Source organism: Kogia breviceps, chromosome X (genome assembly GCF_026419965.1).
Source record: "Kogia breviceps isolate mKogBre1 chromosome X, mKogBre1 haplotype 1, whole genome shotgun sequence".
Taxonomy (NCBI): Eukaryota; Metazoa; Chordata; class Mammalia; order Artiodactyla; family Physeteridae; genus Kogia; species Kogia breviceps.
The window spans coordinates 42898971-42924709 of record NC_081330.1 but is presented as its reverse complement, the minus strand read 5'-3'; the positions used below and the strand labels follow the sequence as shown (position 1 = coordinate 42924709).

General features: G+C 39.7%; 1 protein-coding gene across 1 annotated transcript; it reads right to left on the bottom strand.

The window, feature by feature from the left end:
* Window positions 1–19699: 19699 nt before the first annotated feature.
* LOC131748076 (melanoma antigen preferentially expressed in tumors-like) lies at window positions 19700–22394 on the bottom strand. The gene is made up of 3 exons (XM_059050167.1): window positions 22102–22394; window positions 21045–21647; window positions 19700–20213 (listed from the first exon to the last, which is right to left on the bottom strand). The coding sequence occupies exons 1-3, from the start codon at window positions 22392–22394 to the stop codon at window positions 19700–19702; spliced, it is 1410 nt and encodes a 469-aa protein (XP_058906150.1).
* Window positions 22395–25739: the final 3345 nt, after the last annotated feature.

Sequence of the window (25739 nt, the reverse complement as noted above, 5' to 3'; positions counted from 1 at the left end):
ATGTATAAAACATACACGTGTAGAACATCGTGTACAAGACAGGTATTGAAGTGGATAACCTATCCTTACACGGGCATAAGGTGAATGACATGTAATAAAAATTAATGATGTGTTAGTTTTCATACTGTTTTATAACTTTGTGTTCAAAGAATTACATACCCGTACAGTAAGTCTCTCTGTCTCTCTGTCTTTCTGTCTCTGTGTTTCTCATAATTGGTGAAACTACGTATCAGCCTATCATCACCACTGGTATGATTTTTTTTAATATAACAATGTTTCCAATGCTGTATCATGAATATGACGGTGATACTGTATGCTGTAAAAGTTTTATGATTCATTCATTAGTGTATGGTCTAGGCTACCATGAAGCAATGGTATCCATCACACTAGACAACCACAAAGCAATCATACTGCTGCTTCTTCGTTATCAATGCACAAATCTCTTTACCTGTAAAAAAATATGAATTTGTTTTTCACACGATCTTTCTACTTTTCGTGTCTAGTGTTTGTAGTACATATAGCATCTACCATGTTTTGTATTATATAAGACAGTATTGATGTAGGTACTGACGGAGAGACGATTCATTCCGTAAGCAGATGATGGAAATTTTTGGTATCAATAAATACAGTACAGTACTGTAAATGTAGTTTCTCTTCTTTAAGATTTTCTTAATAACAGTTTCTTTCCTGTGGCTTACTTTATTGCAAGAATACACTATTTAAAACCTATAGCACAAGGTATGTGTTAATCCACTGTTTATGTTATCCGAAGCCTCCAGTCAACAGTAGGCTATTAGTAGTTATGTTTTGGGGGGACTCAAAAGTTTTCCGTGGGGTTTTGACTGTGCAGGGGGTCGGTGTCCCCAACCCCTGCGTTGTTCAGGGATTAAGAGAATATATGTATTTCATTTAAGAGAATAGCATACAATAAAGAAAAGAGCATGCAATGATAATTGACTTTGAAAACATACCTGTCTGGACTCAAATCCTGCTCTGTCCCTTACTGCCCATGTGAATTTACGCAAGTACTCAATCTCTCTGCATTTCAGTTGCATCATGCGGCAGTCAGTGGTCCTGTTTGCTCCATGTTTCCATTTCAGGAGTTAGGGCTAACCGTCAGCTTAATCTAGATATAGACCAGGGTTTCCCTGGTGGCGCAGTGGTTGAGAATCTGACTGCCCATGCAGGGGACATGGGTTCGTGCCCTGGTCCGGGAAGATCCCACATGCCGCTGAGAGGCTGGGCCCGTGAGTCATGGCCGCTGGGTCTGCGTTTCCAGAGCCTGTGCTCTGCAAAGGGAGAGGCCAAAACAGTAAGAGGCCCGTGTACCGAAGATATAGACCACATACCACACGCCCTAAAGGTTCCCAGTTAAACTGCTCTTCTTCCTCTGGCCCCATGCAAACTTTGATCTGCTTTCCATTTCCATATATTAGCTTTTCCTGCTCTAGAATTTAATATTAATGGAATCACACATCCTGTACTCCTTTGTGTCTGGCTTCTTTAACTTAGCATATTTTTTTTCTTGAGATCCACCCGTGTCCTTGCCTTCTTAATGCTGGGTAATACATCATTGTATTGATTTGTTTACCTTCAATGTTGTTTTAATGAAGTTTCAGGAGGAAGTGAAAGTCCACCCTTCTGTTCAATCAGCCATCTTCCTGGTCTGTGTTCTGCTGTTATACAATGGAGATAATTTCAACCTTTACCACTTCTTTATGTCTTTAGGGAAATACTATCGCTATGTCTTTTCCAGCCTTTTCTATATTTCCTATTCCCTCAGTACCAAACACTCCATGTGTTGCATTTGTTCTGTCCCTTCCATACTTACCCTGGGTTGTGACTGTCTCCTGAAGAGAAGATTTCAATGTCCAGTCAGCCCTGGGCTCCTGGATGCTTGGTTTTAACCCATACCTGGCTCTGGGCTCATCTGTGGTTTAGCCTTCCTTACTGATCCTACCATTGGAAGCCCCTGCTTTACCACTGTGTTTTCACATTCCCTCCCTCCCTCGCTCACTCCGTCCCTCCCTCGCTCCTTCCTTTCCTTCTTTCCTTCCTTGAAGGAGAGAATTCTCCGTTTATTACATGGGAATTCTTATTTCATACTTTCCACCATAGTAATGTATTTATTATGATTGGAATACTCTATGTATTTATTATTGGGAAATTATTATTCCGAAACCACTATTATAAGATTTTTATTTATTTATTTATTTATTTATTTATTTATTTATTTATTTATTTTGCGGTACACACTCCTCTCACTGTTCTGACCTCTGTCGTTGCAGAGCAGAGGCTCGCAACGTGCAGGCCCAGTGGCCATGTCTCACGGGTGTAGCCGCTCCGCGGAATGTCAGATCATCCTGGACCGCAGCACAAACCTGTATCCCCTGCATCAGCAGGCGAACTCTCAACCACTGCGCCACCAGGGAAGCCCAATTATAAGATTTTTAAACTAAATATTGTAAAATACTTACACTCTCATCATTTAAATTGTTCAGGCAGTTCTCAACCTTGTTTACACAGTAGATTCACTTGAGAAGATTGAAAAAATCACTAGCCCCAGCTTATACCCGCAACAATTAAATCAGATTTGGGGGCAGGCCCAAGCATTCTCGTTTTTAAAACTCTTCATGTGATTTCAGTGTGCAACAAAGGTTGAAAAACACTGTGTTAAAAGTCATCAGGGGGTTTCCCTGGTGGCGCAGTGGTTGAGTCCTCCTGCCAATGCATGGGACACGGGTTCGTGCCCCAGTCCGGGAAGATCCCACATGCCGCAGAGTAGCTGGGCCCATGAGCCTGCGCATCCAGAGCCTATGCACCGCAACGGCAGAAGCCACAACAGTGAGAGGCCCTCGTACCGCAAAAAAGAAAAGGCATCAGCTTTGGGGTTATGCTTGGCAGAAGACCTTATGAATGCTGGCCACCTCACTTTGCTGACTTTCCACTCAGTGCTCCTTTTGGGGACCTAGTGATTCCATTAGCTTACATTGGGGCTTGGTAAACTATGGTCCATGAGCCTGTTTCTGTATGACCTGCAAGCTAAGAATCTTTTTACATAGTAGAATGGTTAAAAAAATCCAAAGAAGAATCGTATTTCATGGCATGTGAAAATTATTTGAAATTCACATGTCCCTGTCTGTATATAAAGTTTATTGGAAGACAGCCATGCTGTGTATGTGGCAGCTTTTGCTCTACAATGCAGATCTGAATTGCACCATCAGAAACTGAAAGGCCTGCAAAGCCTCAAATATTTGTCATCTGGCCCTTTCCAGGAAAAGTTTTTTCAGCTCTGGCTTACAGCAAGTGTCCTTAAAGCAAATGCACAGTAACAGCAGTAAACGGCTGACGGTCCCTTTGGCTAAGCCTGGGAAGAACATTGATTGTAGTTTCTTGTGACTGCACCATAGGGTCCGTCCTTAGTAGTTCACTCATTCATCGTGTTCTGGGTCAAGTGTGGGAATTGAGTAAGGGACTACCATTTGCCATCACGATAGCTCAAGTCACCAGATCTAGAGCTTCATTTATTTATTTTCATGTTCTTATATTTTATTATAAATAAATATTTATATGTTATTTTTTAAAGTGATGAAATGCAACTTTGGAGTATGTTCAGATATTTCAAGATCCAAGGGATCTGTTGATCAATTAGCCACCTTCATAGATTGCTATAGGTCACACCAATGTGACTACTATTCCAGCCTTGCTGCTTTTTAAGGTAAACAGAACTCACCTTGAGACAGGAGGTTAAGTGCTCCTACTGGGCCTGCAACTCCAGGACCCCAACATCCCCACTGAAATGAGGGGATCTCCCATCTCATCTGTGGCCTACACAAGTCAGCCACTTCAGAACACCTCGATGATGAAGATACCCTGCGCACTAATGTGTTTCTCAGTGCTGTGGGGTAAGGAGTATCGTCCGAGTCCCTAAGAGCATCTTTTTGGTCCACTGACACATTGACTTCAAAGACATTTCCTTCAAGTGCCCACAGGCGTCAACTCCTGCAACTGTTTCACCATTGTGTGCCATGGAAAACCACTATTTCATCCTCTAATGTCAGTTGGAGCCTTAATTTCTTCAGATGCACCTAAGCCAAATAACTTTTCTCAGATTCCCACTTCCTTCAGGGCCCTTGGCTTGCAACCAATTTTGGTGTCAAGTACTCTATCAATCAAAGGTCCCACTTGCCTATGCCAGATATTCATTCTAATAGCTATTTAATAAAAATAAGATGTTGGTAATAAAATATATTACATAGCTGACAAAAACTCTGTGAAGGCCAGGAAAGACGGCTTGGATGCTATGCAGCCAGGGGAAGTCCATTCACTCTTTGGGACTGTTATAGCTGAAACACCACTGCTGCCTGTGTGCTAACTGACATGTATGCATTCCAGGCACTCTGCTGTGACTGTTCCATAAAACCAGAGACCCCTCCCATCATACACACTTGACCAGGTCACTGAGAGATACGTGGCTCACATGTCATTCAGTTGCCGCCAAGTCTCAGGATGGTGCATATGCTTGATACAACCTGAGATCCCATTTAGAAAACGAGCTGTAACGGCTTCTGGTTAATGTACAGACAGACAGACACACACACACACAGATTGGTTTCATGTTTTTGCTCTTTGGTCACTAAATATCAGGAAAGAATATGAGTGTTCATGTATGTCGGAAGAGTTGCCAATGGTATCCAATTCATAGTTGATTTTATAGAACGTTATAGTTTTTGCTTCTGTAAAAGGTATATTCAGAATTAAAACGGTAGTTTCTACTTGTTAAAATTATTTTGTGTATATTAGTCTTATACTCAACAAACTTATTAATCTCTATCATTAAACTTAATTTCCTTAGCCTCTTTTGAATTTACATGAAGGTAACTCTTATCTTGACAGCTTTATTTTCACTTGTACACATTTATTATTTCACATGTGTATAGATGCATATATACATTCTGTCTCACTGTACTGCCTAGGAGATGTAGTATGATGCTAAAACAAAGTGGTCATGTAAGTCATCATTGTCTCTCTTCTGATTTTAAAGGGAATGCTTCCAACGTTTCACTATTGACTATGATGTTTGATGTAGTTTACCTTTTTTAATATTTGTTGTCAGTCTAAAGAAACATGTTTCTATTTATGAATTGCTTAGAATTCCTGTTATTGTCAGTTTTACTGCTGGTTGGTTGTTTCAATTTTTTAGGCCTTTTTTTACTCAATATTTTGTGATAATCATTATTTCCTCCTTCCTTTATTTCACTAATGGGCTAAATTATCTTCAAAGGTCTCCTAATGTTAAAACAATGTGGCAGGATTTAGCTTGGTATTAATTTATGTATACTTTTTGCATTTAGGAAACTGAGATTGACTAATACTTTTGCCTTCTCGTGTATTCTTTGTCAAGAATACTTTTAATAATATTAAGATTTTCTGTTTCTTTTGCATGGAAAATCGGGTTATTTTTGTGCTATTTATCTGTTTACTCTAAATTTTAAATTTATCAGCATATCTTTCCCATAACACTGTTGTATCTTTTGAATCTTTGCTGAAACTGAAAGTGTGACAGCTTTTCTCATTTCAGAGTGGCTTCTCCATGCATTATATCTAATTTTCTTGACCCTTGTTGCTAGATGTTCCCTTATTATCTTATCTCTCTAAAGTATCTGCAGCTAGCATTTTGTTGTTGTTGTTGAACTCTGTGAGATCTGTTATCAGTTCCATTAATTTCTGTTCTTATTTTTATTATTTTTCCTTGATAAGAGTGGAAAGACCTGAGATTAATTTTTATAAAGTAAATGATCCATGAACAGACTTTTTATCTACCACCAGGTTTTATTTTCTATTTTTTATGTTTGAATATAATGAACACTCAAATATCCAATCCATGCAGCTGATTGGAAGAGGCCCGCAGCTTCGCAATGCTGCCACTGCCAACACGTCTATTCAGTTACACTTTTGGCACATCGATGATTAAGGAAGAGGGAACTGAAGCACTGAAGTAATAGGATCTCTACTACAAGTACAGCTGACCCTGGCACAACAGGATCTGAACTGCGTAGGTCTGCTTATACCTGCATTTTTTTCAATAAATGTATAAAAATACATGTGTAGAACATCGTGTACAAGACAGGTATTGAAGTGGATAGCCTATCGTTACACAGGCATAAAGTGAGTGATATTTACTAAAAATTAATGACGTGTTAGTTTTCATACTGTTTTATAACTTTGCTTTCAAAGAATTACATACCCGTACAGTACGTCTCTCTGTCATCTCTCTGTCTCTGTCTCTGTCTCTCTCATAATTGGAGAAACTATGTATCAACCTATCATCACCACAGTTATGTGTTTTTTTTAGTATAACAATGTTTCCAATGCTGTATTATGAATATGCCTGTGATACTGTATGCCATAAAAGTTTTATAATGATTCATTCGTTAGAATATGGTCTAGACTACCATGAAGCAATGGTGTCCATCACACTAGACAACCATAAAGCACTGATATTGATGCTTCTTCATTATCAATGCACAAATCCCTATACCTGTAAAAAAATATCAATTTCTTTTTCACATAACCTTTCCATTTTGGTATCTAGTGTTAGTAATACATATAACATCTACCATGTTTTGTATCATATAAGACATTATTGATGTAGGTACTGACGGAAAGACGATTCATTTTGTAAGCAGATGGTGCAAACTTTCAGTACCAATAAATACAGTACAGTACTGTAAATGTATTTTCTCTTCCTTATGATTTTCTTAATAACATTTTCATTCCTCTGGCTTACTTTATTGCAAGAATACACTGTATAACACATATAACACACAAAACATGTGTTAATCTACTGTTTATGTTATCAGGAAGGCTTCTAGTCAACAGTAGGCTATTAGTAGTTACGTTCTGAAGGGACTCAAAAGTAATCTGTGGAGGTTGGACTGTGCGGGGGGTCAGTAACCCCAACCCCGTCGTTGTTCAGAGGTCAAGAGTATACATGTATTTCATTTAAGAGAATAGCATACATTATAGAAAAGACTATGTAATGAACATCGACTTTGGAAACATACCTGTCTGCATTCAAATCCTGCTCTGTCCCTTACTGCCCATGTGACTTTACGCAAGTACTCAATCTCTGCATTTCTGTTGCATCATGCAGCAGTCAGTGGTCCTGTTTGCCATGTGTTTCCATTTATCCCCTGTTCCAGGCCCCTGGCAGAAATGCACTTCTTCCTTTATCTCCTTTGCTAAGGCTGCACCATAAATGTGACTAGCTCTGGCTAATGGATTTGAGTGATATGTGAAATAATTCTCAGCCAAAACATATGGTTGTTGGTGTGAGACCACCCCCCAGGCCCAGGACCCTCTTTCCCACAGGCACAGCGATCGACAATTTTCTAGATGGTGGCTGCTCTGTCACTTTCAGGCTCAAAGTCATTCCAGTAAGAAGAGATCAGATCTCCGACATCCACCATCCTGGAATGGAAGTGCACCTGCCATGGAAACGTAGAGGGAGTGAGGGATAAGCCACTGAGATTTTGGTATTATCTTTGAGCACAGCATAGCTCAGCCTCTCATGACTCACGTATCTCATCTGCCAACTGAAATAACACCCTCTCAGGATTTTTCCGAGGGTTAAATGACTTAACTTACATGACGAGGTTATCAGAGTGCTTGACACATAATGACTCAGAACACGGCAGCTTTAATTATTACATAATAATAAAACTGTTTTGGAAAAGTGTGGGATATTTGTATAAAATGAGAGGCATTGTGTCTGCGCATCCTGACAGGTTAGTTGTACTTTACTTTCCAGAGGGGGGGGCACTATATTTGTTGCTATAGATAAGACTGCTTAATGATTTTCACTTATGCACTTGTCTTTGTCATCATGCTATCAGACACATGTTTACAAATTGTGGTTACCTCTGAAGACTAAAATGTGAATAGATTTAAGTAGCAGAGAGACTGGCTGATAAGATAAGATAAAATGATTTCAGAGCAATAAGTAATTTCTTAAAGAGAAGAAGAATAGTTTATAATAATTATAAACATACATTCTCTTGCTCTTAGTAAGGAAAGGCACAAGGTTTTAAAGTGGTAGGTGATTTAGTGTGGACAGGTTTTCCCAGAATATTTCCTGGGAACATTCGTTCTTCAGATGCTCTGTGGAAAAATGTATCATCCCCGCATAAGTTCGGGAAAATATCCCTCCTTTGACATTCATATTGCATATTACCATATTATCTAAAAAACATCCTATGGTATGGAAATTCATTTACCTTTAGTCCTGTATGCTCCACACGTCTCTGAAGTACAGTCCAATTTCGTTGTTGCTCTTTTTTTGCCTCTAGTGTTTTGCAGAACAAGCTTGCAAATGCTGAAGTGAGAGAATAATAAAGTGGATTATTTAAGCATCATGTAATATAAATTACCACAAGTGACAATATTCTTGAGCCATGTATCAAGAAGTATTAGTCCCCCATAAATGTAAACACAATCTCGCTATCTGCTCACCTTGACTCATTCAATACCACTTTCATGACAGACCAGGACCCTGCTGCTGAGAGATGATATCCAAGTCCATGAACCCCAGCCACCTTGTCCACGACCTCCCCATGCACTCAGGTCAGGCCATCCTCTTAGTCCATTTCACTCTCTACCAGCAACTGATCCCATAAGTCCAGGTTCAGGATGCTCACAACCACAGGCTTTCTCTGCCAGCTGTTCAACATTTAGGCCATATCCAGAAGCAGCCTCCCACTCCCAACTCCATCCAACACTCTCTCTTGGGCCCTCAGATCTTTTCCAGACCTCGGTCTGGCATTGTTCGGGCACCTCTGAAAGCCCAGTTCCCTGAGTAAATTTCTAGTACAGGCAGGGGCACCTACTACCCGAGTACCACCCACTGCCGCAGAATATAAATTTGGTGGAAAGGTTGGGATCTGAGTCAGAGTCTCCTCAAAGTCCCCCCTCAGCCAGAGCACCCACCACAGATCTAACAGTCTTCTGCACCTATGGGTCTGACTCTTCTGGAGGTTAAGCTGAACTGAAGTTTAATATACCCTCCCCACACTTAAAGGGCAGACCCTCCTGTGCAACCGTAGGTGATCATATGATATTGGGGACCACCTGAACCACTGAACTTGAGAAGCCCTCAATCTTCACGTGACTGAGGGGGCTGAGTCTCACGTGACGACATGCTGGCACATGACTATAAGATCCACTCGACCAACAGGGGTCCAGAAGCTGCAGAGCTCACATGAGTGGAAGAAATTTGGGTGCCATGTGTGGTAGGAGGCACACTGTTGCCCATACATGGATCTACAGGGTTTAGTAGCCCACAACCTTCATGTGATGTAGATTGTTGAACTTGACATGTACCATGATGGGAAGGGTACCAGACCATAGCATCCACATAACCCTCAGCAGTAGATCATATCAAGGGCTCAGGCTACCACATGCTGGTAGCTAGTCAGGGTCACATGAGAGAAGGAACCACATGACATACAGGGTTTAGGAATCCACCATGCTCTAGTGACTTGAAGGGCTGGACCTACAACAGGATCATGGAGGCAACAGGGCCAAAGAGATCACATGTCCCTTGGGTTTAAGAGCCCAGTGTTCTGACCAGACAAGAAGGACTGGGACTCTCAGGTAACTATTGTCCACAGGATGGCAGCATCCACATGACCCACAGCCTTAAGAGCCCAAAATGCTCATGTGACCGGGAGGGCTGAGTTAGTTTTCTGACAGTAGGGTACAATGACAGTAGGGTTCTACTTGATCTGCATGTTTCAGGGGGATATTACCGTTGGGAGAACAGAAGATCTGAGATTGCCCACATTCCACAACTCCTCTGTGATGTTGGGGTCTCAGAGTGACCTTCTAAGTGCACAAGCTTAGGCTCTACCTACACCCACCCCTCTCTAATTTGTTAATTTTATGTGCTTCCCCCCCTCGATAGCACATGAAATTTAACACATAACAAATTAACACATAAGGATGAAATAAGTTCTCTCCAAAACCACAATCCTCGGCATGCTGTAGAAACTATTGTTAAGAGCCAAAGCACTGGGTACAGGTAAGCACTGTTCACTTCATTTTCATGAAGGTATAAAAGAAATTAAAGCAAATCTAATGAGATGTAGTTTTTAATTTCAGAGCAAAAGTGTTTAGTGATTATTTAAGGCCACACACTTGAGAAGGATAACTCATTTACGAGAGGTAACTATAGATTACGTACTGTTACAGAACTTTACAGATGCAAACACTGAAGTCCAGAGGTATTAAATCAATCAGTTGACTAAGAGGTCACGGATATTGCAGTTGGTACACCAAGAGTGGTCCACAGGCCGTCTGGCTCCAGACTCTTTGTCTTGATCACCCACCGGGTTCCTCACCAGAAGGTAACATTGGGTTCAGTCTTACTAATTCACGAAATCTGGCAAATCAGCTCCAGTTACTGAAAAGTTGTGATCATGAGAGATTTCTTTTGGATGCCACACTAATTAGACCCAGTCAAATTTGAGTCTATTTCAAGGCCTCTATTTAACGTTTGTGTATAGATATAAACCTATCTCTAATATGTGAAATATGTGTATATGAGTGCTTTATGAATTGCTTGATAATAGCTGAAAACATTTCCTTCTTTCAAATAAACACTAAAAAGTAGGTATCATAATGTTTAGTCACCATACTCCCCGTGCCTGAATTACAACAATTACAAATGTGTGGAATCTGAATTCATTAAATTTTAAAGTGTATATTCTGTCTGTGTCTCCCCAGAAAGAACAGAGAAAGGAGTATGAGAATATATAATGTAGAGGTTTTTCTATTTCAAATCCAGAAACACCTATTTTGCTGATTTGTGTGGGAAACTTCAGGATCATCAGTACGTCCAAAATAAGTGTGATCTGCTCTTTCTGGTTTGATGGCTTCGGTAAACAATGCTATACATCGTTCAGATTACTTCGGTAGGTTCCTTCAATGTGGCATGGCTGCATAACTGAGATAAAGAAAATGCAACAGATCAAATTTTCCACTGTGGTTAAAGTTGAGGTATTTAGAAAAGATAAGAGACTCTGTGGTTCTAGGCCTACTGAAAAATGTCCTAGTTGGGGGTAAAGAATAGTAAGAGAAGACAGTTATTCATGCAGGTCACTGTGTCTCATGTAACTGTGGAGAATTATTTGTGGGATACATAAATTCAGGAGATAAAAAAGGAGGCATATCTTTATTTAAAATAGAGCCTGTTATGAAACTTTACACTGGATTTAGGAAACACCTCCATTTAGTCATAGGATGGAATGTGACACCAAGACCTGATATAGTTGTTATAATTAGATACACATGAGCAGATCAACAGTGTAAGATGTAGAACAATTTTACCGAGCATAACTATGCTCACCTGATGGTGATTGGGGTCAACTTTTTTGACCAAAAGACCAATTCTCGCCTCCTCATTATCCCTCTTAAGTCACATTTTGCTCCTGTCAGACCTGATACGTCAAACCTATCATTCTTTCTCTGAGATGATGATCAGGAGTTCCTCAGGACCTTTTTAAAATATTTAGCTACATCAGTGGGGCCCTGTCACAACCCTCTAGTATATACCACAGGGACGGGTAGGAAACTCTATGGTTAAAGATCTGTGTATCTGGGGCCCAGTTTAGGCATTACATTTATCAGACACTGTATTTAGGCAGCATGATAAAACATTTCTCTTGCTTGTGATTTGGCAGGATTTCACAGGAACACATTTTCCTTCTTTTATCTTTTTTGTTTTGAGGTGGCCACTTTGGAGGTTGGTGCCAGTGGTTTTACAAGGAGGAGTGGCTTTATCTAACACAGGGAAGTGGAACATGGGAGCAACAGAACAGTTGTGATGCTGTTTACCTGAAGGTAAATACTCAAGTGCTTCTGGTTCTAACAAACATATATACAACTGAACTAAACGTTTTGCCTAATCGGCTGTGGGCAAGAGTGTTTATGTGGGAGCCGTGGTATCCAGTGATGAAGCCCCAACACCCTGATCCAGTACAAAAAAAACAAAAAACAAAAAACATCCAAGAACAGACACCTTGAAGAGAGTACGAAGAAGAGCTTCACTTTCCCAATATCAAACTTCCACCCAGGCTACACATATCAATGCCTCGATTTAGGCACTAGGTCTGCAATTCCGCCCATCGGGGAAAGTGAGAGTGTGGTGAGCACCTGAATACCAAGTGGTGCTAGATGCTGCCTAGGAAACGCACTTCTTTCTTGCCCAATCCCAGAACTCAGTGGTGATGAGCATGGCTGAAGTGTCTTGGGATAGCAAGGAAAAGGGAAAGGGCACGGGCTCACAGCAAACAGGGCACCAAGCTCAACAAAGGGCTGCAGTTTCTACTAACTGCCTCACAGACTGTACCTTCCAAACCTTTTAGGAACCATCACCTACAGAATCCTCAATTTGCTCACGAGCACATCCAGCACTCCATGTACGTGTCCCTCTCAGAACCTGCACTTTCATGGGAACCCCTGCAGAAGGTGCACTGATACCACAACAGATCATGCCCATGTGCATAAAGAGAACAGGCACCACTCTGCTGGATGGTGAGAACAGACATACCTTAAACACTTCAGGGTACCGAATTGGGGAACATAAACAGGAGGATGACAGCATGTGCCCTGGCTTTGTGCAATTGAGAAAAGGCATGTATCATCCAAACACTTCATTCACAAGATGGAACAAGAGGGGCCGAGCAGGTGAATCCACAGAAGAGGCTTCAGAGAACCCCCAGTATCCCTAGCTTGGCTGACTGGTACACGTGTTTCTCTCCGGATGAAATTCAGTAAAGAATGATGGAGGATACTGTTTCCTTAAGTGTGAAGACACCAATGCCAGATTTTCAAGGGCAGGAAAAATCTAGGAAGCTAAACACCTCACCAATGAAACAAGATAATTTCCCAGTAACTGACCCCATAGAAATGGAGGTCCATGAATTGACTGAAAAGGAATTAAACATGATTATTTTAAAGATGCCCAGCCAGCTACAAGACAAACTCAATGAAATCAGAAAAGGAATACCTGAACAAAATGAAAAAGTCAACAAGGAGATAGAAATCATAAAAAGGAGCCAAATAGAAATTATGGAACTGAAGAATACAATGGCTGAATTTAGAAATATAATAGAGAGCTATAACCGCAGATTTTATCAAGAAGACAGAATTTATAAACTCAAAAAGAAGTAATTTGAAGGTATCTAATCATAGGAGAAAAAAAGAATTAAAAAGAGAGGGGGAAATCTATGGGATTTTTAAAACACCATTAAAAGGACTTATATATGGGTGATGGGAGACCCTGGAGGAGGAGGAAGGGAGAGAGAGAGAGAATGAGAGAGAGAGAGAGAGAGAGAGAGAGAGAGAGAGAGAGAGAGAGAGAGAGAGAGAGAGAGAGAGAGAGAGAGAGAGAGAGAGAGAGAGAGAGAGAGAGAGAGAGAGAGGGCAGGGGGGATTTTATTTATCGAAATAATGGCTGAAAACCACCCAACTTGTGGGAGCAACATGGAACCCCAAGTTCTCGAAACTCAAAAGTCTTCAAACAGTATCATCTCAAAGGAGATTACATGAAGTCACATTATAGTAAAAATAACAAAAGACAATGAAAGAATAGTTTCTCTTTTCTTAACTGTCCTGATATTTTACTTATTTATTTTGAATACTTACAACAATCTAGTATTTTTGTCAACTCTATTAAAATTAATCTTTATTGGAGTATAGCTGCTTTAAAATGTTATGGTAGTTTCTGCTCCACAGCAAATTTAATCATATATATATATATATATACACATACATATATACATATATGTGCTCTCTTATGGATGTCCTTCCCATTTGGGTCACCACAGAATATTCAGTAGAGTTCCCTGAGCTATACAGTAGGTTCTCATTGGTTATCTATTTTATATATAGTAGTGTATATATGTCCATCCCAATCATCCAATTCAACCCAACCCCCACTTCCCACCCTGGTATCCATATGTCTGTCCTCTACATCCGTGTCTCCATTTCTGCTTTGCTAATAAGTTCATCTGTATCATTTTTCTACATTCCACATATAAGGTATATGATATGATATTTGTTTTCCTCTTTCTGAATTACTTCACTCTGTATGACAGTCTCTAGGTCCATCCACATCTGTGAAAATTGGAAAATTTCATTCATTTGTATGTCTGAGTAATGTTCCATTGTATATGTGTACCACAACTTCTTTATCCATTCCTTTGTTGATGGACATTTAGGTTGTTTCCATGTCCTGGCTATTGTAAATAGTGCTGCAATGAACATTGGGGTGCATGTATTTTTTTGAATTATGGTTTTCTCAGGGTATATGCCCAGGTGTGGGGCTGCTGGATCATATGGCAGTTCTATTTTTAATTTTTTAAGGAACCCCCATACTGTTCTCCATAGTGGCTGTATCAATTTACCTTCTCACCAACAGTGTAAGAGGGTTCCCTTTTCAAGGAGAGAATTGTTAAGCCTGTGAGAGAAATGCCACTTGTCATATACAAGGGAACAGCATAAGGCTATCAGGAGGTTTCTGAAAAGAAACCTTGCACTCCTGGAGAGAGTGGGATGATATATTCAAAGTGCTGAAAGAAAACAACCGACAGCCAAGAATAGTCTATTCAGAAAAGCCGTCGTTCAGAAATCAAAGATAGATGATGACATTCCCAGACAAACAAAAGCTGAGGGAGTTATTCACCACTCGACCTGCTTTACAAAAAATGCTAAAGGGAGTTCTTTGAGTGGAAACAAAAATTAACAACATGAAAACCTATTAAAGCATATAACTCATACGTAAAAGTAAGCATATAGTCAAATTCAGAACACTCCAACATTGTAATGGTGGTTGGTAAAACACTTTTAATTTTAGTATAAAAAAAGAAAGACAAATGTATTAAAAATAAATACAGTTGCAACAATTCATTAGTGCTCACGATATAAAAGATACAAACTGGGACATCAATAACATAAAATGAGGTGGGAAGTGGTAAAAGTGTAGAGATTTTGTATACGATCAAAGTTAAGCTGTTATCATCTTAAAGCAGACTGGCATAACTAATGTTTTATGTAAGCATGGTGCTAACCACCATGGTTAATTAATTTCAGTTTTCTTTTTTATTTGTAATTCTTTAAAATGCAGTGCTTTATTTCAATATGTAAGCAATCAGAACAGATTATTAAATAATTTTGTATATTGTCTCTTCTTTTAAATGAAATATAGTTGATTTACAATATTATATTAATTTTAGGTGTACAGCAGAGTGATCCAACATTTTTTTCAGATTATACTCCAAGTTATTATCAGATAATGCCCATAATTCCCTGTGGTATACAGTATATCATTGTTGCTTTCCCATTTTATACATAGTATTTGTATCTCTTGATCCCATGCCCCTAATTTGTCCCTCCTACCTTCCCTCTACCTTTGGGTAACCACAAATTAGATTACATCTGTGAGTCTGTTTCCATTGTGCATATGCAATCATTTGTATTATTTTTTAGATTCCACATATAAGTGGTATACAGGATTTGTCTTTCTACATCTGATATTTCACTAAGCATAATATTGTCTAGGTCCATCCATGTTGCAGCAAATAGCAGAAGTTCATTCTTTTCATGGCTGAGTAATATTCCAGTGTGTGTGTGTGTGTGTGTGTGTGTGTGTGTGTGTGTGTGTTTGTGTGTGTTTGTGTGTGTATGCCACATTTTTCTATCAATTCGTCTGCTGATGGGTACTTGGGTTGCTTCTATATCTTTGTTATTGTAAATAGTGCTGCTATGAACCTTGCGGTGCATGTATCTTTTCAAATTAATGCTTTTGTTATTTTTCTGTATATGTACCCAGGAGTGGAATTGCTGGATCATATGGTAGTTTTGTTTTCAGTTTTTGACGGAGCTCCATATTGTTTCCCATCCTGGCTGCACCAATTTACAGTCCCCCCAACAGCATACAAGGATTCCCTTTTCTCCACATCCTCTCCAATATTTGTTCTTTGTAGACTTTTGATGACAGCCATTCTGACAGGGGCGAGATGATATGTCATTGTTGTTGTGATTTGCATTTCTCTAAATATTAGCGATGCTGAGCATCTTTTCATGTGCCTGTTAACCATGTGTACATCTGCTTTGGAAAAATGTCTATTTAGGTCTTCTGCCCATTTATAATTGGGTTGTTTGTTGTTTTGATATTGAATTTATGAGCTGTTTATATATTTTGGATATTAACCCCTTGTTGGTCACATCATTTGCAAATATTGTATCTCAATCCTTAGGTTTTATTTTCATTTTTGTTGATGGTTTCCTTTTTTGTGCAAAAGCTTTTAAGTTTAATTAGGTCTCGTTAGATTATTTTTGTTTTTATTCGTTTTGCTTTAGGAGATTTATCCAAAGGAATATTGGTATGATTTTTGTCAAAATGTGTTCTTCTTATGTTCTTGTCTAGGAGTTTTATGTTTTGTGGTGTTGCATTTAGGTCTTTAAACCATTTTATTTTTGTATATGGTATAAGGGAATGTTCTTCTTTGTTTTACATGTAGATGACCATTTTTCTAAACATCACTGATTGAATAAACTGCCTTTTATCCATTGTGTATTCTTGCCACCTTTTCTGTAGATTATTTGACCAGAGGTGGATGAGTTTATTTCTGGACTGCCTATTCTAATCCGTTGATCTATGTGTCTGTTTCTGTGCCAGTACCATGCTATTTTCTTTAGGTTTGTGGCATAGTCTGAAGTCTGGGAGGATTATACCTCCAGCTTCATTCCTTTTTTTTTCTCAAGATTTCTTTGGCAATTTGGGGTCTTTTGTGGTTCCATATGAATTTCTGGATTCTTTGTTCTAGTTCCGTGAAAAATGGCATGGATATATGATAGGGATTGCATTAAAACTGTAGATTAGTTTGGGAATTATGGACATTTTAACAATATTAATTCTTCCAATCCAACAACATGGGATATCTTTCCCTCTCTTCATCCATCTTCAGTTTTCTGAATCAGTGTTTCATAGTTTTCAGGTAGAGCTTTCACCTCCCTCGTTAGGTTTACTCCTAGGCGTTATATTCTTTTCAATGTGATTTTAAATGGAGTTAAAAAAATCTTTCTGTTTGTGATATTTTATTATTAGTGTATAGAAATGCAACAGATTTGTGTATGTTAATCTTGGATCCTGAAGGTATGATGAATTCATTCGTTTGTTCTAATACTGTTTGGGTGGAGGTTTAATAACTTTCTATACAAAGTATCAAGGCATCCACAAAGAGTAACAGTTTTACCTTTTCCCTTCCAGTGTGGGTACCTTTCATTTCTATGTTCGTCTGATTGCAGTGGTTAGGACTTCTAATACTATGTTAAATATAAGTGGTGAGAGTGGGCATCATTGACTTGTTCCCGAATTTAGTGGAAAGTCTTTCAGCTTTTCACCATTCACTATGATGTTGGCTGTGGGTTTGTCATAAATGCCCCTATCATGTTGAGACAAGTTCCCTCTATATACACTTTGTTGAGAGTTATTGTCATGAATGGAAGTTCAATTGTGTCAAAAGTTTTCCTGCATCTATTGAGATAATCATGTGATTTTTATCTTTCATTTCGTTGATGTGGTGTCTCAAAATGATTGATTTGCAAATGTTGAATCATCCTTGTGACCCTGGAATAAATCCTACGTGATTTATGGTGTATGGTCCTTTTGATATATTGTTGGATTTGTTTTGCTAATATTTTGTCCAGGACCTTTTCATTTGTATTCATCAAAGATATTGCCCTCTCATTTCCTTTTTCTGTAGTGTCTTTGTCTGGTTTTGGTGTCAGGGTATTGGTGGCCTTGTTGCATTCTTATTTTATGATGTCTGTGAAATGCCATGTGTTACCATTTGAACAAAGCAACAACTTATAGAATTCATTTAACATGTTTGTTTTTCTAAATCAGAAATGCAGTAGCAAAATGGAGGTAAGTTATTAACTATTTTTTAAATTATTAATTAATTTTTACATTTTCTGTTTTTAAAATGGAGTTTATCACTTCAACATGTAAGAAATAAGAAAAAATAAATGTAAAAAAGTTTTACTGAGTCTTTAAAATGTGTGGGTTACCATTTCAACAAGGAAACAATGTAAACATTATTCATTACTTTCACATTCTTTCTTACTAAGTCTTTAAACTGCAATCTGTTTTCATTTCAACAAGGAAATACTATACACAAAATACTATTTTTCCATTCGTTTCTGTTATCCAACCATTGACATGTTCTATGTTACCATTTCAACATATAAACAGGAGGAACCACCGATTAATTAACTTTATTTTCTCTCAATTGGTCTTTGAACTGCAATATTTTATAACGTTGACATGTAAACATATAAACAGGTAATTATTAAAACATTTTTCTTACTAAGTCTTTGGATACAATGCTATCAATTTAACACATAAGGATATAATGAATTTCATTTACATTCTTTTACTTTTACTCTTTTTGATATGCAGTATGTTATCATTTCAACATGTAAACAACACAGGTAAATTATCAATTAATTATTCTACATCCTTTGTTTCTTACTAACTCTGGGATACACAGTGTGCATTCAACACCGAGGGTATATCACATTTGAGCATAGCCAAATTTCTAGAGCTCAGAAGCCACATATGGTTAGGGTGCACCATACTGAGCAGTGCATCTCTAGTGGAAGAGCAGAGGGAAGAAATACATATGCAACAATGTGTACCATGAAGGAAATGTACATGGTAGCTTAAGAGAAAGCAGCAGCAGGAAAAATCTACTTAAATGGGGAAGCAAGAGAAGACCTATCTGAGGAGGTAACATTCAAGCCATGACCTGAGGCCTGAGCAGCTATCCAACAGCATAAAAAGGGCAATATCATTTGAGCAGACTATGTAAGGGGAAAAAGTGAAAAAAATACTGTGCTTTGGGGGAATAAATAATTTCCCAAGTTCTCTAAGTAAGAGTAGAGAAACTGATAAACCATAGGAATGTCTACACTCTCAGTGAGATCAGGGACTTTATCTTTTTTAGCACCTGGAAAAGTACCTAAACCATGACAGATACTTGGTGAATGTGTGTGGAATAAGGAATAAATGAGCCAGGGGTCCAAGACCTGGGAGATTAGGTAGCAATATGCTGATGAAGATACCAGTAGGTAGTGGGCATAGTTTGTTTCCTTTGAGTTGCATATGGATTCTCATAAGCCACCTGAGGTAATCAGAAACACAAGAAGTTTGCAGGTCCCTAGAGGGTAAAATTATTCAACAACTACCACCTCTAGGAAGAGTTTCAATTGATCTGACTTGTGTCAAGTGCTCATAAATGGATAAGTGAACCAATCAGTGTGGATAAGGAAATGATGTGCCATGACTAGGTCAGCTTACGTCACATACCCAACACTGTAGTTAGTAACCAGAAGATGTAGAGGGCAGTGGGCAAGAGATCCAGAGGACCTTTCAAATTCCTCTATTTTCTTTTTAAAGTTCCCCTTTTATAGAGATCAGTTTACATATCCAGTGCTCCAACCCCATTTTCCTAGAACAGTAGGACTTTACATGTGTCTCTACAAACTTGTGTTTCAGGCAAAAAGAAATAAAGAAAGGGAATGCTTTAATGGCCACACATCAGTGTTGAAACACCTCCTTGTATGGTGGAAATCACTCTGAACAAGTGTCCCAGGTCATGTCATCCCGCTGTGCCCCGTGCAGCATCTCCTCCAACTGAGCCTGAACTTCAGCAAGTTTCTGTTGGTCCAAAGTGTCATGAAAATTCCATTCCTCGTAACAATGGACAGGGACCGAATAAGTCACATACTTCAGCATCATCAACGGTGTCAAGTGCTGCAGAAGGCTCTTGAGCAGAGGCATTGTAATGGGATTGTGGGCAAAGCTAAGGACACGGAGGTGGGTACAGTGGCTCAGGGCTGGGAGGAGGGCAGAGAGAATAAAATCAGTTATCATACAATTATTTATCTCCAGATGTTGCAGGGTGCTTGAGACCTTCTCCAGCAGAGTCTGGAAGGGCTCATAAACTTCTGAGAAGATCTGGTTGTTACTGAGACTCAATACCCTTAGGTGGGTGGCCTGAGAGCTCTGGGACAGGACAGTGACATCTCTGTGAGAAAGGCTACAGAAAGGTAGATACAGTGTTTCCAACTGAGGTGGCACAACCCTATAGACAGAAAAAAGTAACGTTATTTCAGAAGAATGAGGGCAATGAGCCCCAAATTATAGGTACCTAAGGCTCTAGAATAAACCCTTGTGTTCATGGTTTGCAATAGGTGGTTAACAATGTGGACTTTGGGATCAGACTTTATAGATTTGTGACCCTGAGAAAGTTACTTTACCACTCTGAGGTAAAGGGTTTTAATCTTGAAAATGTGCTCAGCAGTAATTATTATACAGAACTGCAGGAAGGATTAAGTGAAGAAATTACATGCACTTAGTTTATATGACATAATCAGTGTTGGATCTGATTTACTTATTTGGCGAGGATGGGTCTGGGAAAGCAGCCAACTGATGGTTTCCTTTGACTAGTTCCCAGATGACAAGCTCTCCATGCAGGGTCTAAGACTTGGGGGAAAAACAGGAGCAAAATTATCTGGCAGTGTTCACTATTGGAGCCTATTCATCGGCATGTGCATTAGTCCTATAGCTTAATGTTTCTTCATCTGAATGACTCCCGTTCGTCTCTACAGAGATGTAAAGTTCAATAGGAGAAGGACTGAATCTTTTTCACCAATATATTTACAGACTTATAGTGTCTGCCCCCGGTGCCTGAATGAATGAATGAATGAATGAGCACAGCTTCCTTTTCTAACCTCATCTGCTGCTCATCATAAGGTACCCCTCTCTCCCCCGGATAGGTTCAAACTCCCAGCACTGCCTATGCTGATGCAAAAAGATAAATGTGTTACAAGGAGCTTAGGAAGGTCCAAGCATGGTCTCTTCTGTTTTAACAAGGAGGTGTTCAGGGAACCCAGGTTCCTTCCAACTCCCTCACCTGAGCACTTTGTGCAGTTGGTCTGTGAGGCAGAAGAATGATAAGCTGAGCTCCTGGAGATTGTGCAGCTGCTGAAGGCAGAGGAGAAAAGATCTGAATTTTCTCCTCTTATAAGATTTAAAAGGGATGTTACAAAGAGTAAGGCTGTCCAGGTGGATCACCCGAGGCAAAAGGGTGACGACTTCATTCAGATTAGCCTGATCTATTTCCAGGTGATCAATGCACCCCAGATCCAGAAACTGCATGATACTTTTGTGGGCAGATATTCTATCGATTTGCAAATCTCTGCAGCAGAGGTGCAAGGACCCAAAGTTCTCCTGAACTTTACTACAGAGGAAAGAGAGGAATTGCTGTGTTCTCAAGGTACTATTGAGGGAAATATCCACTAGTAATTCCATGGTTTCCTGTGCTGACTGAGGCTCAGACCCGGAATTACTAATCCCGTGGCTCCTGACAATCTGCTGAGCTTCCTCTATCTTAAGGACAGAGTGCTGAGAGTACATGCATGAATGAAAACAGAAAGGGAATGCGGTCCCAATTTCAGAGCATACTGTCTCACAGTCCAGGTCACTCCTTAAATCTAGGATCCTCAGTTTGGGTCCCCTGTAAGGAAAGGAAGAGACAGAAGACATGAGAGATAGAGGATTTTAATATAACCCAGCAAGATGAATGATGAAAAGCAGGGACAGAACCCTTTAACCCTGGTTTTCACTTCATTGCCATTCACCAAGAAGTTCTTTCCACACAAATGAAGAGTCTTTCATCCTTTCCCCACCCCCTCCTTCACCTCTGGTCTTTCCCTTGCTCAATGCACATATTCCACTTCTGTGTAATCACACTCAATTCCATTCATAGTATCCTCAAACACCTCTATTCTATAATCAACTCTATAAGGCAATGGAGTCCCAAAGGTGACCCCAAGTGCTCACGGATAGCTCTGCAAAGACTGCAGTATTCACAATTGGCTACTGTTGGGAGACACTTAGGTATTCCCCTGCCCCAGGGTACATCATACCCTCCTGCTGACTCCCTGTGTCTCTACTGGTCATATTCTTACCAAGAGGAAGAGTTCTGAGCAGGGAGGTTCTGCAGTCCATCAATCATGGCTTCCAAGGTGTCATAGTATGCCTCTCGTCGTGTGTTCAATGACCCAATATGGAGACAGCGAAAAGGCCAAACCCTCACCATTGCCTTTAGCATCGTCTTATGCCCACCCATGAAGGCAGCTTTGAACAATGGAACAAAGAGTTCTCTTGGGATTTCGTCCAGGGCATGGATAGCTGCAGGCTCATTATTCAGCAGGCTCTTTGCAGCAAGCTCTAGGAGTGTGACTGTGGTGTTTTGGTCCATCTTCAACAACCTGCTTCAGAGTGGAGAATATTTAGAAATTCTGAGAAGATATCTATAGTCACTTGTTTGCATCCAGGGTTAGCTATGGACAATATACTTATTGAATAAGTATGTGGTGAATCATAGGGTCAACTCAAGTGACCTCTACTTTAGGAATAGAATCAAAATTGACTTGTGTGTATATTTAATTGTATATGTGTCCATACACGTGCATGCACACACACACACACACACACACACAATTACAAGAGATAAAATGCCAATAGGAATCAGAGATAAGTTAGCAGAAAACAATGCTGACCACCTAGATGCCTTCCTCAAATTATTTCCTCCTGTGGAGCGTCAAGATGGCAGAAGAGTAAGACGTGGAGATCACCTTCCGCCCTACAAATACATCAGAAATACATCTACATGTGGAACAACTCCTACAGAACACCTACTGAACGCTGGCAGAAGACCTCAGACCTCCCAAAAGGAAAGAAACTCCTCAAGGACCTCGGTAGGGTAAAAGAAAAAGAAAAAACAGAGACAAAAGAATAGGGACAGGATCAGCACCAGTGGGAGGGAGCTGAGAAGGAGGAAAGGTTTCCACACACTAGGAAGCCCCTTTGGGGCGGAGCCTGCTGGTGGCAAGGGTGGGAGCTTCGGAGCCATGGAGGTGAGTGCAGCAACAGGGGTGCAGAGGGCAAAGCAGAGAGATTCCCGCACATGGGATCGGTGCCAACCAGCACTCACCAGCCTGAGAGGATTGTCTGCTCACCCGCCGGGGTGAGTGGGGGCTGGGAACTGAGGCTCGGACTTCGGAGGTCAGATCCAAGGGAGAGGACTGGGGTTGGCTGCATGAACACAGCCTGAAGGGGGCTAGTGCGCCACGGCTAGCAGAAAGGGAGTCTGGGAACAAGGTTTGAGTTGCCGAAGAGATACGAAACTTTTTCTTGCCTCTTTTTTTTCTGGTGCAGGAGGAGAGGGTTTAAGAGTGCTACTTAAAGGAGCTCCAGATAAGGGCGTGAGGATATAGTCAGTCATGTCCAGGAAGCACAGAGGGTCCCATACAGGATAAATCCAATGAGAAACATGCCAAGACACATATTAAACAAGCTCTCAAAAATTAAATACAGGGTTTCCCTTGTGGCGAAGTGGATGAAGAGTCCGCCTGCCGATGCAGGGGACATGGGTTCGTGTCCTGGTCCGGGAAGATACCACATGCCGTGGAGAGGCTACACCCGGGAGCCATGGCGGCCCAGCCTGTGCATCTAGACCCTGGGCTCCACAATGGGAGACGCCACAACAGTGAGAGGCCCACGTATCATTCAAAAAAATAAGTTAAATACAAAGAGCAAATATTAAAAGCAGCAAGGGAAGAACGACAAGTAACACTTAAGGGAATCCCCATAAGGTAAACAGCTGATCGTCCAGCAGAAACTCTGCAAGCCAGAATAGAGTGACAGGACATATTAAAAGTGATGTAAGAGCAAAACCTACAACCAAGATCATTCTACCAGCAAGGATCTCATTCACATTGGAAGGAGAAATTAAAAGCTTTACAGACGAGCAAAAGCTAAGAGAATTCAGCACCACCAAACCAGCTTTACAACAAATGCTAGAGGAACTTCTCTAGGCAAGAAACACAACAGAAGGAAAAGACCTACAATAAAAAAAACCCAAAACAATTAACAAAATGGTAACAGTAACATACATATTGAAAATTACCTTAAATGTAAATGGATTAAATGCTGCAAGCAAAAGACATAGATTGGCTGAATGGATACAAAAACAAGACCGGTATATATGCTGTGTACAAGAGACCCACTACAGACCTAGGGACACATACAGACTGAAAGTGAGGGGATGGAAATATATATTCCATGCATATGGAAATCAACAGAAAGCTGGAGTCGCAATTCTCATGTCAGACAATATAGACTTTTACAAGACTATTACCAGAGACAAAGATGGACACTACATAATGATCAAGGAGGGATCAATCCAAGAAGAAGATATAACAATTGTAAATATTGATGCACCCAACATAGGAGCAACTCACTACAAAATGAAAATACTAACAGCCATAAAAGGGGAAATAAACAGTAGCCCAATCATAATAGGAGACTGTAACACCCCACCTTCCCCAATAGACAGTTCATCCAAAATGAAAATAAATAAGGAAACACAAGCTTGAAATGATACATTAAACAAGATGGACTTAATTGATATTTATAGGATATTCCATCCAACAACAACAGAATACACATTCTTCTCAAATGCTCATGGAATATTCTCCAGGATAGATCATATCTTGGGTCACAAATCAAGCCTTGCTAAATTTAGAGAAAATTAAAATCTTTTCAAGTATCTTTTCCTACCACAATGCTAGGAGATTAGATATCAATTACAGGAAAATATCTGTAAGAAATACAAACACATGGGGGTTAAACAATACACTAATAAATAACCAAGAGATCACTGAAGAAATCAAAGAGGAAATCAAGAAACACCTAGAAACAAATGACAATGAAAACAAGGTGACCCAAAACCTATGGGATGCAGCAAAAGCAATTCTAGGTGGGAAGCTTATAGCAATACAATCCTACCTCAAGAAACAAGTAACGTCTCAAATAAACAACCTAAATTTACACATAAAGCAAATAGAGAAAGAAGAACAAATAAACCCCACACTTAGCAGAAGGAAAGAAATCATAAAGTTCAGATCAGAAATAAATGAAAAAGAAATGAAGGAAATGATAGCAAAGATCAATAAAACTAAAAGCTTGTTCTTTGAGAAGATAAACAAAATAGATAAACCATAAGCCAGACTCATCAAGAAAAAAAGGGTGAAAACTCAAATCAATAGAATTAGAAATGAAAACGGAGAAGTAACAACTGGCACTGCAGAAATACAAAGGATCATCAGAGATTACTACAAGCAACTCTATGCCAATAAAATGGACAACCTGGAAGAAATGGACAAATGCTTAGAAATGCACAACCTTCTGAGACTGAAACAGGAAGAAACAGAAAATATGAACAGACCAATCACAAGCACTGAAATTGAAATTGTGATTAAAAATCTTCCAAGAAACAAAAACCCAGGAGAAGTTGTATGCACAGGCAAATTCTATCAAATATTTCGAGAAGAGATAACACCTATCCTTCTCAAACTCTTCCAAAACATAGGAGCGGGAGGACCACCCCACACTCATTCTATGAGAACACCATCACTATGATACCAAAACAGACAAAGATGTCACAAAGAAAGAAAACTACAGGCCAATATCACTGGTAAACATAGATGCACAATTTCTCAACAAAATGCTTGCAAAGAGAATCCAACAGCACAGTAAAATA